This window comes from Lissotriton helveticus, chromosome 5_1, assembly GCF_964261635.1.
Source record: "Lissotriton helveticus chromosome 5_1, aLisHel1.1, whole genome shotgun sequence".
Lineage (NCBI taxonomy): Eukaryota > Metazoa > Chordata > Amphibia > Caudata > Salamandridae > Lissotriton > Lissotriton helveticus.
The window spans coordinates 1,604,193,199-1,604,207,564 of NC_136065.1; the positions used below are offsets into that span (position 1 = coordinate 1,604,193,199).

At 45.1% G+C, this 14,366-nt stretch overlaps 1 protein-coding gene across 1 annotated transcript in view; it reads right to left on the reverse strand.

Annotated features, from left to right (window-relative positions):
- Window positions 1-14,366, reverse strand: part of LOC144755649 (cytosolic phospholipase A2 gamma-like) — a 649,811-nt gene that overhangs the window by 414,544 nt on the left and 220,901 nt on the right. The window contains exon 3 of the mRNA XM_078644799.1: window positions 33-55. Coding sequence (XP_078500925.1) covers window positions 33-55 — 23 coding nt within the window. The remainder of the gene's footprint in view (window positions 1-32; window positions 56-14,366) is intronic.

Genomic DNA, 14,366 nt, shown 5'->3' on the forward strand with positions numbered 1-14,366 from the left:
AACAAGAGCATCAAGAGGCAAAGCAGCATTACCTTGGAATATTCGCTGTGGTTTCCTGTGGAAAATAAAAAATAATTACTACCTCTGATTTTCCTGTTGTGTTTATATAATTTCCAAAATTCTTCACTTTAACTCACCATGTATACTTTACAGAGCAGTAAGCAAAGGGCATAGATGTATACAGGACAAATCATTGTGATAGAGGTACCCCTACTGCGGTGCAGCACATCATTTGTTATATGTTTTTTAAAATTGTGGAGCAAAAGATTAACTTCTGTTAAAAATACCTCAATGGTGTACAAAACTATCACACAGTCTTCCCCCTCTAAATATGGCGGACTCCATAATTTAGCATTAGGTTAGAAGGGACTTGATCTCTAATACTAGATGGTTCATGATGTTGTCAGTCACTTAATGTTATTATACATTCTACTTTTGTAGATTTGGAGTGGGCAGTGATGTGGAAAATGAATGGACTTCATAAATGTTTACCTTTGGTGTTCCTAGGATCCGGGTTCAGTACAGAGGAGCCTGATGTGCAAAGCTTTTGCACATGACAAATCACTTGCAATCTGATATGTGGAAAGACAAATGGCCCACAACTGAACTAAACCTGAACACAGGAATGTGAAATACATTGCACAGGGTATTAGAAATTGAAGAAATATACACATTTTGAATGTGAATTGCGATTACAAAACACTGAAGCTCCAATGTGCAAAACTTTCACAGATAGTCAATATTCCCACAAACCCCAAATTGCATTTGCAAAATACCATAAAGACCGCCAGGTTTAATCAGATATAAGTCATACAAGCACCCCGTTTATATACAACCAATTCATCAAAATGAAATGTCAATGTGCCATAATGTGGTTTGTGACGATAGTGTGTGAATATCATAGGTAAATATTTAAGTTTAAATTACTTTATTTTGGCCACCAGCATCATAACAGTGTGCATACAGATAAATAATCATAATAAATAGGTAAAACAATACATTTTGAAAAGGACCAAATTAACAGTTCATAAAAATATAGATGCACTCCAGCAACTGGTTTTAACGGCTATTTAAAAAGGTCTGAGCTAAACATGCAATATATGCAAAAAGTTTGATAGTTTTACAAGCGAAAGAGTACATTAATGATAAAGCAATGTTGTGACAGGTCAGTAGTACAAACATCCTCATACTACTATTGAGGGGGGGCCAACTGCTAAGGACCCACATGGCACCCAGAAACTTGGCAACAGAGATGGCGATTACTGGGCGACAGTCTATTCTAAGTATACAAAGAGCAATAGAGTGTTTGCATACACCTAGCAACCTACATATATGTGTTAGCCAAATACTGGGGAGGTTATAGGCTGGATAAACAATAACTCCCCTGCTGGCCCATTTGAAAGTGAATGCTGTCAACGGTATGATGCCCCCTCTAAACTGAAAATATAATTTTCAGTCCAATATGTCCGACATCTTGCACCGGCACAACTTTTACCCACAAAAAAGCTTATAATCAATAAATTCACTTGATAGCTTGATACGAGCAGCTTTCCGGGATTCATTGGCCATTTTAATTGCCCGATAGTGCTGCTTAGTATGACCTTGGATGGGCATTTGGTGGCAGCTGAGTGCTCTAGCAGCTCAGGCAACCCAAGGGAGTAAAGCATCCTTCTTGATGTTCAAAAGCCAAGGGACCTTAATAAAATGGTCAGCTTTCATTACATCCTATGGTCAGCGACAAAAGTGGGTGAGTTCAGAAGTAGTACGTAGGCGCCTCCAATACAGTAAGGGAAGCAGCTTGATTTTGGTCGCCAAACCTCTTACTACCAAGTCCCTGAGTAGTGGCTACAGAGGAGTACTAGGAGGGTGAAAAGCAAGATTTCTCAAAAATGTACTTTCAACTCCAGTTAGTTTTTCTGAATTGGAAACTCCCACAGTTTTGCCCTGTAAAGGGCCAAGCACAATGCCTCGACCTCATCGATTTAGACTGCAAGTGTAATAGGTTTGGTATATGAAGTGCAATATTTCTTGAGTAATACACCCAAGATCTGCTTGAGTTTTATGGACACCTTGTTCACGTGAGATGCCTCCAGAAAACGTCACACCAAGGTAGGTAAAAGAGAACAATTCTCCCCGCATGCCATTTGTGTGAATTAAACGACATCAGTTTGGTTTTGGAAGCATTGATCTCCAAGCCACGAGCGTGTGAAAACTTGATAAAGCAGGTCAAAGGTTTCTGTAGCCAGTTCTGTGGCTTGGCGATCAACAAAGGTTTGTTTACAAATAGGAGGTGTGGGGTTTTAACTTTGACCAACATGGGGGCATCCGTGTTGATCTGGAACAAGAAGTGAACAATTTAATTTATCAGACCCTGCACCATTTTCCGATTCGCAAAATAAGTGCAAATACATCTAATTGGAGTGATGACCACACTATTTTTCTTTTTGGCCACAAAAAAGGTCTCCAGCAGGCAGCAAAAGAAATTGTAACCTTTTATTGTCTGTTTGTCCACATGTGATTGCGTGGCACAGTACAGCCGTAATAGCTGTCTGCTTCTTCCTGGCACATTAGGAAAGTCATTGTACAACAGTGTCAATGACAGTGCCAATGGGCCCGTTCACTTCTTGCATTCTCTAGTGCGTGGATCCAGAGCAGCACGTATCTCCCCAAACAAAAGGGGGAAACAATGCTGTTGAAAGAAAAATTTGAAAGTAGAAGTAGTGCTTCACTGGCAAAGTCCGTAAAGTGGCTCTAAAGTGTTTGGGTATTAATAAAACCAATTTGGCCACTTCATGGCCACTTTATCTTATTTCATTTATTTTGACGGATTTTGAACAATTTTCTTTCTTCCATTTTTTCGCTGCCTGGAGGTTGCACTTTGAAAGGGAAAATTATCCCAAAAAGACAACATTTTCACCAATGTGTTTCTCACACAAACATGCAAAAAAAATATAGCAAACAAACACGCTCAAATACTTTAAACATCCCTGTTTCAAAGCAGAATACTCCGCTAAGACAGATTAATTGATGTAAAGCTGAAAAGGGATGATTATGAGTAAAGTAACACAATAATGCAGCACAATTTCCAATTTTGTGCTGCAAAATTTACAAATCGATGCCACAATTTTCGGGGGGGGGGTCTGATTATTAAATAGAGAAAACAATGTAGAAATTAGTAGTCAACCAATCATAGGGAGCAACATGTTTCTAGGTTCCAATGCAGTTGAAGTGCCACCCCGTGCAACCAGTAGCCAAAATGTGAAAACCATTGCTAGATAAACACGCATCCTTGAGAGCCCTCCACCTCTGGTCATTCCATTTCTTTTTAGGGCTCGGCCTCCGCCCACGAAGGGGGTGGAGCTTCGAGCTCCTAATGCTAAAGAAGAAAGAAAGGATCTCTAGGGGTCTGAACAGACACATTCCTTAGTGTATGTTGTCATCTGCCTAGTGATTCGTCTTCGCTGTGCTGTGTATGTATTAGCGTTGCCGTGATAGGATGTAAGTAATTTACGCGTGCCCGATGTGGCATATTGTGTGTGAGAACGAGCACGGCAGAGTGATTAATCTTAATTACGAGCTGTCAGAGTGCCCGTGTAATGCAATCCAGATGGTGCGCGCGCGTACACCATTGCATGCAACAGAACAGTGACACGGTAATCTTGCCCTTTATCTTTGGCCCCCCCCTCACTTCCTCCTTTTCAAATTCCTTTCGAGCTGAGCGGAGCCTGCGACTACGGACTGCGAGCCTGAGCTGCTCCTCCCGGCCCCAGCCCCTCCTCTCCTGTGAACTCTGCAGTCTGCAGATTGCACCGGCGGCCGTCCCCAGCAACTTTAAAGGTGAGTGTTGTGTCCTCATGTAACGTAACTGGTGCTCTGTAAAGCGCTCTGATACCCGAATCGGGTCAAGTTTGCGCTATATAAAACTCGGCAAAAAAAAAACGGACCTCAGTGATTTCTTGTTTATATTGAAATACACAGTGTTCAGCGCTGGGTTTTCTCAGATGCACTGGGATCCTTTCCAGCCGTTTGCTCTTTCATTTCTCGGGCCTCCTCCCGCCTCACACATCGGTCCTTTGTGACCTCTGACCTAAGAAGCCCTCCAAAGATAGATGTGTGGAGATCGTCTCCTTCCAGAGCCTGATTTACCTCTGCTGCTAATTAACTGTAGAGCAATGGCCCTCAGCCATCCATTGAGAGATAAGCTTTGGCCGGTGAAAGGGATAATCTTGCACGTCCTCTTATTAAAGACTGCCCAGCTTATGTCCAATTTATTACGCACGAAATACCTTCCAGCACCGGGAGGTAGGCACTGCGCAGGCCACCGAGGCCACGGTGAGAGGCATAACCCGCCCCCTATTTCGACTAACAGTTGTGATGGCAAGTTCAGGTCTCTCAATTGCACCCTGAAGAGTAGGCCCTCCAGCTGGACACCACGAGGACCAGGAGGCACCGATCCTGTAGGGCTGCCCTGCCTATCATTCGTCTAAGGTCGATAACATGACGCTCGTTGAGATGGGTAACAAGAAACTCCATTGCACAGCGCCAAGATAAATAATGTAATATTTGGGGCAGCCTCCGACATGGCCGGAAGGCGGAAGGGTTGCTAGCGGCCTCCGTAGTAAAAAAGCACAAGACAAATTCAAGACTAGGCAGCCTTGGTGTTGGGCTTGCGGATATTTAAATGCAACAGCCCCTAGTTTCTCAGTAGCGCTTTGGGTACTCTCTTGCAAATGAAACTCTCGGTGGAGTTAAACAAGAGGGAGACATGCTACTGTTGAAAGAATAATAAGCTTTTCAGTTCAAGAACTTACATTAAAGGATACGAAGTTCCCTTTCTTTGAGAACGGGATAAAGCATAGGGCCCGCGATTGAATTTAGACCTAAAAAATGGAGGGCATTCAATTAACTGTGGCCTTTTTTATCTAAGTGGCGCTTTATACCGATAGCCGGGTTTCAAGCACTTTATAAGGGAGTAATCCTTTCTCTCGTTACTCAGCCCCGGTGCTAATTACGGAGAGGCTTGTGACGGTGCCACACATTTCCGATTACACGGGATACGGAGGCGGAGAGTAGGCCGCACAAATGGGTTTTGAAAACCACAAGATGCTCCCCGCATGCCGCTTTTATAGCGGAGAGGAGGTGGCCTAATGGCTAGGGCGCTCGACCTCGGACCGAGAGGACCCGGGTTCGAGTCTCGGTCACACGACCCTAAGCAGAAATTGAGGGAAACGACAGAAATCGGGGGAAACGATCCAATTTTGCGTTCCTTCGCGTTCCACTTTCTTCGTATTGCGCACATGCTTACTGTCTCACGGGCTGCCTGATAAGATAATTGTTTTGCACAGGGGAACGACTTTGCTTTTAGGAGGCCTCTGCGATTCTGTATCTCAGCAAAAGAGTAACCCTTACCTCACACCATGTACAAAAAGTGCCACTGATGATTCTGAAGAGGCAGAAATACTTGGCTGGTACCTCAGAAGTGGCTTAAAACCCTTGTGGAATGTACGACTTCTCATAGTATTCTATGCAAGTGTAGTGCTGGTTATCTATACCCGTGACCGTGTAAGTGGAGCATCATTTACACATATGCTGGACAGTACGAATGTCCATACATTAAGGCTGAATCTTCGCAATGGTGCAGAGTAGTGAGTGCAGAGTGCAGAGTAGTGAGTGCAGAGTGCAGAGTAGTGAGTGCAGAGTAGTGAGTGCAGAGTGCAGAGTGCAGAGTAGTGAGTGCAGAGTAGTGAGTGCAGAGTGCAGAGTAGTGAGTGCAGAGTGGTGAGTGCAGAGTGCAGAGTGCAGAGTGCAGAGTAGTGAGTGCAGAGTGCAGAGTAGTGAGTGCAGAGTGCAGAGTAGTGAGTGCAGAGTGCAGAGTAGTGAGTGCAGAGTAGTGAGTGCAGAGTGCAGAGTAGTGAGTGCAGAGTGCAGAGTAGTGAGTGCAGAGTGCAGAGTAGTGAGTGCAGAGTGCAGAGTAGTGAGTGCAGAGTAGTGAATGCAGAGTGCAGAGTAGTGAGTGCAGAGTGCAGAGTAGTGAGTGCTGAGTGCTGCGTAGTGAGTGCTGAGTAGTGAGTGCAGAGTGCAGAGTGCAGAGTAGTGAGTGCAGAGTAGTGAGTGCAGAGTGCAGAGTGCAGAGTAGTGAGTGCAGAGTGCAGAGTAGTGAGTGCAGAGTGCAGAGTGCAGAGTAGTGAGTGCAGAGTGCAGAGTAGTGAGTGTAGAGTGCAGAGTGCAGAGTAGTGAGTGCAGAGTAGTGAGTGCAGAGTGCAGAGTGCAGAGTAGTGAGTGCAGAGTGCAGAGTGCAGAGTAGTGAGTGCAGAGTAGTGAGTGCAGAGTGGTGAGTGCAGAGTGCAGAGTGCAGAGTAGTGAGTGCAGAGTGCAGAGTAGTGAGTGCAGAGTGCAGAGTAGTGAGGGCAGAGTGCAGAGTAGTGAGTGCAGAGTGCAGAGTAGTGAGTGCAGAGTAGTGAGTGCAGAGTAGTGAGTGCAGAGTGCAGAGTAGTGAGTGCAGAGTAGTGAGTGCAGAGTGCAGAGTGCAGAGTAGTGAGTGTAGAGTGCAGAGTGCAGAGTAGTGAGTGCAGAGTGCAGAGTAGTGAGTGCAGAGTGCAGAGTAGTGAGTGCAGAGTGCAGAGTAGTGAGTGCAGAGTGCAGAGTAGTGAGTGCAGAGTGCAGAGTAGTGAGTGCAGAGTAGTGAGTGCAGAGTGCAGAGTGCAGAGTAGTGAGTGCAGAGTAGTGAGTGCAGAGTGCAGAGTAGTGAGTGCAGAGTGCAGAGTAGTGAGTGCAGAGTAGTGAGTGCAGAGTAGTGAGTGCAGAGTGCAGAGTGCAGAGTAGTGAGTGCAGAGTGGTGAGTGCAGAGTGCAGAGTAGTGAGTGCAGAGTGCAGAGTAGTGAGTGCAGAGTGCAGAGTAGTGAGGGCAGAGTGCAGAGTAGTGAGTGCAGAGTGCAGAGTAGTGAGTGCAGAGTGCAGAGTAGTGAGTGCAGAGTGCAGAGTGCAGAGTAGTGAGTGCAGAGTAGTGAGTGCAGAGTGCAGAGTAGTGAGTGCAGAGTAGTGAGTGCAGAGTGCAGAGTGCAGAGTAGTGAGTGCAGAGTGCAGAGTGCAGAGTAGTGAGTGCAGAGTGCAGAGTAGTGAGTGCAGAGTGCAGAGTAGTGAGTGCAGAGTGCAGAGTGGTGAGTGCAGAGTGCAGAGTGCAGAGTAGTGAGTGCAGAGTGCAGAGTAGTGAGTGCAGAGTGCAGAGTAGTGAGTGCAGAGTGCAGAGTGCAGAGTAGTGAGTGCAGAGTGCAGAGTGCAGAGTAGTGAGTGCAGAGTAGTGAGTGCAGAGTGCAGAGTGCAGAGTAGTGAGTGCAGAGTAGTGAGTGCAGAGTGCAGAGTGCAGAGTGCAGAGTGCAGAGTAGTGAGTGCAGAGTAGTGAGTGCAGAGTAGTGAGTGCAGAGTAGTGAGTGCAGAGTAGTGAGTGCAGAGTGCAGAGTAGTGAGTGCAGAGTGCATAGTGCAGAGTAGTGAGTGCAGAGTGCAGAGTGCAGAGTAGTGAGTGCAGAGTAGTGAGTGCAGAGTGCAGAGTGCAGAGTGCAGAGTAGTGAGTGCAGAGTGCAGAGTGCAGAGTAGTGAGTGCAGAGTAGTGAGTGCAGAGTGCAGAGTAGTGAGTGCAGAGTGCAGAGTAGTGAGTGCGCAGAGTAGTGAGTGCGCAGAGTAGTGAGTGCGCAGAGCAGTGAGTGCGCAGAGCAGTGAGTGCGCAGAGCAGTGAGTGCGCAGAGCAGTGAGTGCTGTTATTTATGATTTAAGGAAAAAAAAAGAAATGTCATGAGCAATGCCAATAGCTCTACTTTTAATGATGCCGAGACCATTGCATTGTAAATGCTTGTTGGAATTGGTGATACCCACCTTATAGGCTTTCCTAATTAAATGAATGCATAATTCTAAATGATGTACAGCCATGTGAATGCTTCAGCATCATACAATACAACAATATAACTTTTCATCAGTGTATGCAGTGTATCTGCTTAAAAAAAGGATCGCTGCATGCTTTATTTAGAAAAGGATGCGATGATAAACATGCTACAAACCTCACAACCACTAAATCCCCCCTCCCTCTGGGACATGGAAACTCCTGCTATGATCCATGACAAGGATTGACGTAGCCTCACCACCAGGCTACCAGCACTGTCTCTATCACTCACCAAGGTGACATGCTCCATCATCTGGGATCTCCTCCTGGTTACACATTAATGTAACCAAGAACTGCGACCTTCAGTCTACTAGGTGGGAGTACGCAGATGTTTTCAAATATAATCTATAGAATAGAGCTCTACAGGATCCAGCAGAAGTGAAAAAAAGTGCAAACACAGGGTGAAAGTGCAATTGAAATTGGATCTCACAAGAAATTTTTTTTATGACTATCTTCTGATATCCAAACTTTTAGTAACAGAGGGAGTCCCATCTTGCAGTTGGAGAAGATAACTCATCTATACACCAGTCTGGTGATGGGCTACTGCCTCAAAGATGTGACTGCGCTTACCTTGTTAAGGATTATTCTTGTAGATCTGTGCAACCGCACCTTTTACTTTACTTTTTACCTTTTTATTATTCAGATTGCTTGGTCCTTTTACAGTTTGAGACAGAGTTGCACTAACACAGGTCGTAGGATATTGTAGGTTTTGAGTGCCAGACATGAAGATGGGCATTTCGTTTGCCTTTCATTGTATGCCCTTTTCCTCTCTATCCAAAGACCGGGCCTCTATTCCTGATCTGTTGCCAGAGGAGATGAGGTCCGGTCCTCGTGGATCACGGGTGAGCATAGTATGATATAAATATTTAACCAGGCAGTAGTTGTACTCATAACGACGATGATAACATGTGTACCATGTTCACAATGACTCATTGTTTTCACACCTGATCTGAGCTGTACGTTTTCTCATAGACATTTTCTTTTCACGTGCCATCAGCATCCCGGGATTTGCGGAGGATTTCCACGCCTGAAATTCAGGTTACTTTGTTGTATTGGTTCCAACCTTGTTTTGTATAGACACTATTTGTTTATTCAGTGCGCAGTAGCAATAGAATATAGAGTGGTCCTGAGGAAGGCCTTATCTACAATCCAGTTGGCTGAAACATGTGGACCCAGCTTTGACATCCTTGCAGTTATTTTGTTAAAACTGCTTTTGCACTGTTTTTAGTTGGGATATCAGAAGATACTCATTAAAAAAACATTTTCTTGTGACATCCAATTTTAATTGCACTTTCACCACCTTGTTTGCACTGCGCCAATCACGGCAAAACTTTTTTTCACTTCTGCTGGATCCTGTAGAGTTGCATTCCATAGATTATATTTGAAAACATCTGCAAGCTCCCTTCTGGTAGACAGAAGGTTGCATCCCTTGGTTACATTAACGTGTAACCAGGAGGAGATCCCAGATGATGAAGCATGTCACCTTGGTGAATGATGGGAATCTGTCCTCCTTTTAAGAATTTCTTTTTTTAAAAGATTACCTCTTTTCTCTGTTGGTCCTCTGACTATGAGATCATTGAGACTTAGGTCTCGTTTTTCTAGGGTTGTCTGGACCCATCAGACCCGTGTATTTTTTGGTGTTTTGTGAATCATTAATGGGGAATATATCCACGCCTGGTCTTTAATTGTTCCTTTAGCCCCTCCACCCCCGTTTGTTTGCTTTTACCAGCACTGTCCCCCATAATTGCTCTCAAACTCTCGGTCCCCTCCCCGCATGAGCCTTCCACTTATAGTGATATTGCCACTCTCCACTGCAGAGCTGCTGGACTAACCCTGAGCATCCACAATGCCATTCTGGACCTAGGGAACCTCCTGCACCTCATTGAACTTTCCTTTGTGAATCTCAAGCTCTGGCAGCACTCTACTCCCTCCCCCCTCCGTGCCCCTCCTTCACCCAGTACCGCTATACATGAGACACCTGTGTTCCCGCGAGCAGCCTTGCTATGTCTTAGAGGAGGAAACTCTGGCCCTCCTCCTTACTTACATACCTGCTCCTGTTACGCCTAATCATCCAGACCTTATGGAGGAAGAAGTCGCAGACCTCCTCATTTGCTACGATTCTGCCCTGATAACCTCGTACCCCACAGATCTGAGCTTTAAACTCCTTATTCGCACGGTTGTAACCAACCCCAACACATCAGCTACCCTCTGTGACAGAGGAGTGATTAATTGCAACCTTACGCTAGTACCCATCTCCCCCACTAGTTACGACTCACACGCCACCCCCCACTATCCAGCCTCCTAATTAACTGCTGCTCAGCAGTAAAGCATGTCTCAGATATCGCCAATCTCATACTGTGCCAAAAATCGGATTTAGCAATCCTGACAGAATCCTGGCTTAGTGCATCTTCATCGCCCTGCCTTGGCCTCCTAGTCTCACCTAATTACAACATCGTAAGGCTGGACAGACAATCCAACAAAAAAGGGGGAGGCATTGCCTGTATATACCGCTCTAACTTCCTCGTTACCGAACTTCTGGCCGATCCTACGGACTCTTGTGAATACCTTGCACATTCTATATACATTCATACCACCCAACTGTGCAGACTGCACATCTTCTACCACCCCCCAGGAATGAATGATAAATTCGCCAACCACCTCATAGAAATTCTCACAGCCAAGGCCCCCCCTAACTCCAATGAAATGTTTTCCTTGGTGATTTCAACTTACATTGAAATGACCTCAAGGACCCTCAGGTCAACGCCATCAGAGACTTCTTAACCAACAAAGCCCTCACCCAGGCCTGCTCACTCCCAACCCACTCAAAAGGCTCTACTCTTGATTGGATCATCTCCAAGGAATCAGCGGTCAAGCTTATCTCCATAGCCCCATGCGACTGGTTTGATCATCACGCTATCACATTCCTTCTGCCCGGCACCCACAAGACATGATCACCTCATCCCGTGGTTCCTAAACGCTGGTTTAGAGACACCAAGAACCTGGATCACCGGAAATTGGCTGCCCGCTGTGAGACTTACCTCCCACCCCCTTACATCATCACAGTAAAAAATCTCACGGATCATTATTCTACAACCATATCCAACATTCTCGATGACCTTGCTCCGCTAAAACTAAAAAGAACCCAGATCAAAGACAGGAACCCCTGGTTCAATGGATCCCTCAACAATGAGAGGAGATCCCTCCGGCAAGATGAATGCCACTGGAAACAGCACCCGTCAGCAGCCCATCTACATCTTCTAATTCAGTCCAGAATCGCATACAATAGGAAAATCCGCAACTCAAAAAAAGAATTCTTTAGAACAGAACTGGAGAACACCAAGAGTAGACTGTGCAAGCTATCCGAACTGATCAAACACTAATCTAATAAACTGGCTAAAACATCCAAAGAAACACCTAACCACACTGGCTCCACCTCCTTGCTCCGCGCAGCCTTTCCAAACTTCACCCAAAAACCTAGCACACTGGTCCAACTTCAAAGTATATGATGAACATTCTGTCTTTCTTAAACCTGAACAATCACTACAATGATTCTCTTCCCTCTAACTGGCTAGCCGCCGCATCCCAAGGTATCATCCCCTCTTGGACTGCAATAATCAATGCATCCCTCCTACCCTCCTACAGGGAACAATACCAGACTTGCTTGAAGCCGGCCAACACTGGATCCTGCATCCCCTGACAACTATAGATCTTTCCTCCAGAATCGCTCATAGAGAATCCTAATCAACAGTAACTTAGCCGCTCCCACTCCAACCACGGTTGGAGTTCCCCAAGGATCAACCCTGTCTCCAACTCTCTTTAACCTTTACCTTGAACCACTCACAGAGGTGCTTCATACTGCCAATATTGCCTTCCACATGTATGCTGACGACACACAGAACACCATTAAAATCTTGTCTCCTGAGGAAATTTCCTCCATGAATGAGGCCTTGAAGCTGACTGTGCATTGGCTCGCTGCTAACCAGCTCAAACTTAACACAAAAAAATGGAATTTCTCCCCTTCTCCTCAAACAAAAAGAACCCAGACATTCAAGAATGGATCAAGGCTATCACAGCGTTAAACTGCCTACCTATCATTGTTAACTGGGAATAACCCTTGACGGAAGCTTGAATATGCGTGGCCATAATAATTCATTGGCCAAATCCGCCGGATTTCACCTGAGCTACCTAAGAAACATGAAACCCTTCCTTGACACGCCGGACCTAAAAATGGCTATCCAGGCGCTGGTCATTTCCAGACTAGAGTATGGATGCTCCATCCTCTCAGGTCTACCCAAGAGTTTGTTGGCCCCAATGAAAGCCTGCCTCAATGCCGCTACCACACTCTTAACAGGTTCAAAGAAATTTGACCACATCTCTCCCCACTTGAAAGCTCTAAAATGCCTTCCCCTCGAGGTCAGGTTCCAACTTAAGCTGGTTTGCATTACCCACAAGGCCCTATACTCCAAATACCCAGCATTTCTGGCCCAGAAACTCATGATGTCCGGAGGAGCCAGAAATTCCCAATCTGCCAGAGACCTGGTGCTTCAACCAGCACGCTGGTGGAAAAAAAGACCTACAATTGGGCCTTCTCTGGGGCAGCTCCAAGAATTTGCAACTCACTCCAGCCCGCCATCAGAAGACTTCCTTCTCTGGCTCACTTCAAAAAAGAGGACAAAACTTACCTTATGGGTAAATTCCCCCCCTAACACGAGCATTACATGCACCTCAAAGACCCTGTTCCACCCACTATTTCGGCCTTATCTAAGGACTCTCTGGAAGATACCTACCCACACTGAGATTCTCTTAAATGTTTCCACCTGGTTTTTTTCCCCCACAGGTTCCCTGGTATTGAAACTGCCTTCTTCTTTGTAGATTGTATCTCCCTTTTATCCCAACTGTATCCTCCCCTTCTAAAGGCCTTTGTTTACTTTCTTTCATTCCTGTAAAGCTCTGATACCATCATGGGTCTGGTTCGCACTCTATAAAACCCTAAAATATAAATAAATACCCTGGAGTCTGCTGGGCTTAACTGAACTCTGGCATTTTTGGGGCTTTTATTATTTAACTTCTCTGTATCATCACTCATTAGATGGATAGGGGCACACATTCTGTACCACGGGAACTACAACTGGGACATCAATTTAGGAATAAACATATAATAATTGGCTGGGTTGGGTGCTATAAAAAACAGCATTTCCCTTAAGAAAGATTTGAGTGTCTACTAATCTGCTGTATAGTTAAACACGTTTATGGTCCCAAAGGTGAGACCTGTTGGCTATGCCAATGCTTGTTAGGTCTTGGCTGTAGATGGCGTGCATTTGCTGTCTCAAACCAAAACATGCTGTATCTACTGACTGTTGTGAACTACAGCCCACCCATGGCTTCCCATTTGCTTGCACCATCATCGCTCAAGTGTGCTTTCTCCCCATTTGTCAAGGGTATGCGTACGTCAAGCCACTTCCAGTGTTTGTCCTCCCTGAACACACCGGTCAACTACTACTAAACATACAGACGTAAAGCTGCTAAATATGCAGCCCTACATTTTAAGGCATTGTTTCGGGACTTTTTTTGTATTTCTTTAAGAGTGCTTTTCAGGAGAATGTGGAGTTTAAAAAAAAGAAAAGATAAATGGTATTAAATATCTTTTATTTGTGTGGCTTCCACTTTTAAAGGTGCATTGTAAGCTTTGCTTTCCACACTATCGGGGTACTTTTGCACTGCTTGCTTTTGCATACCGCATTTGTTGTTGGTCTGTATGACCTGCTTTCACACATGTTGTCAGTGTAAATAGGGCACCCACGAGAAACATATTTTTTTTACCACATTGTAGTGCGAGTTATTTCCACTCTTGCGCAGGCACTTTATTTCTCAATCTTGATCTTCCACCACACATGTAATCTATTTTTAACACCATTTTCACGAACGTTGGAGGGTTATAGGCATTCTTTTATTTGTCAGTCCACAGAAGATGTTCGTTTTATAGTGCATTTGATTTGTAACTGAGCAAATTACATCCAGATTCAGACCGTTTTTTTCTTATTCGGGTTCTTGCCTCATCATTTGCACACAGGTGACCACACCATGCGTTTAATTTTCAAAGTTTATTTTCACGGGACTTCAGTGACTTTACCTCCATTAGTTAGCGCAAATCCAGCGTCTTGTTCGATCAGCAGGGGGTGCATAGCAAACCAGTGTTCATGCTCATACAGGTTGAGAGTGGGGATCAGCTGTGCACTACAGACTTCTGTACACACAGAGGACTAATATTTCTTGAGTGGAGGCTGCCAAGTGAGCAGCAACCCTACTGATAGCAGTGTCCATTAGTCATCCATGGTGACTTTCATACACTGCGTCCTTACGTAGTTTGGTCAGCATACATTTCCACATTTCAGATAAACGGATCCAGCATGGTTGATAGCGGAGCACTGTACATT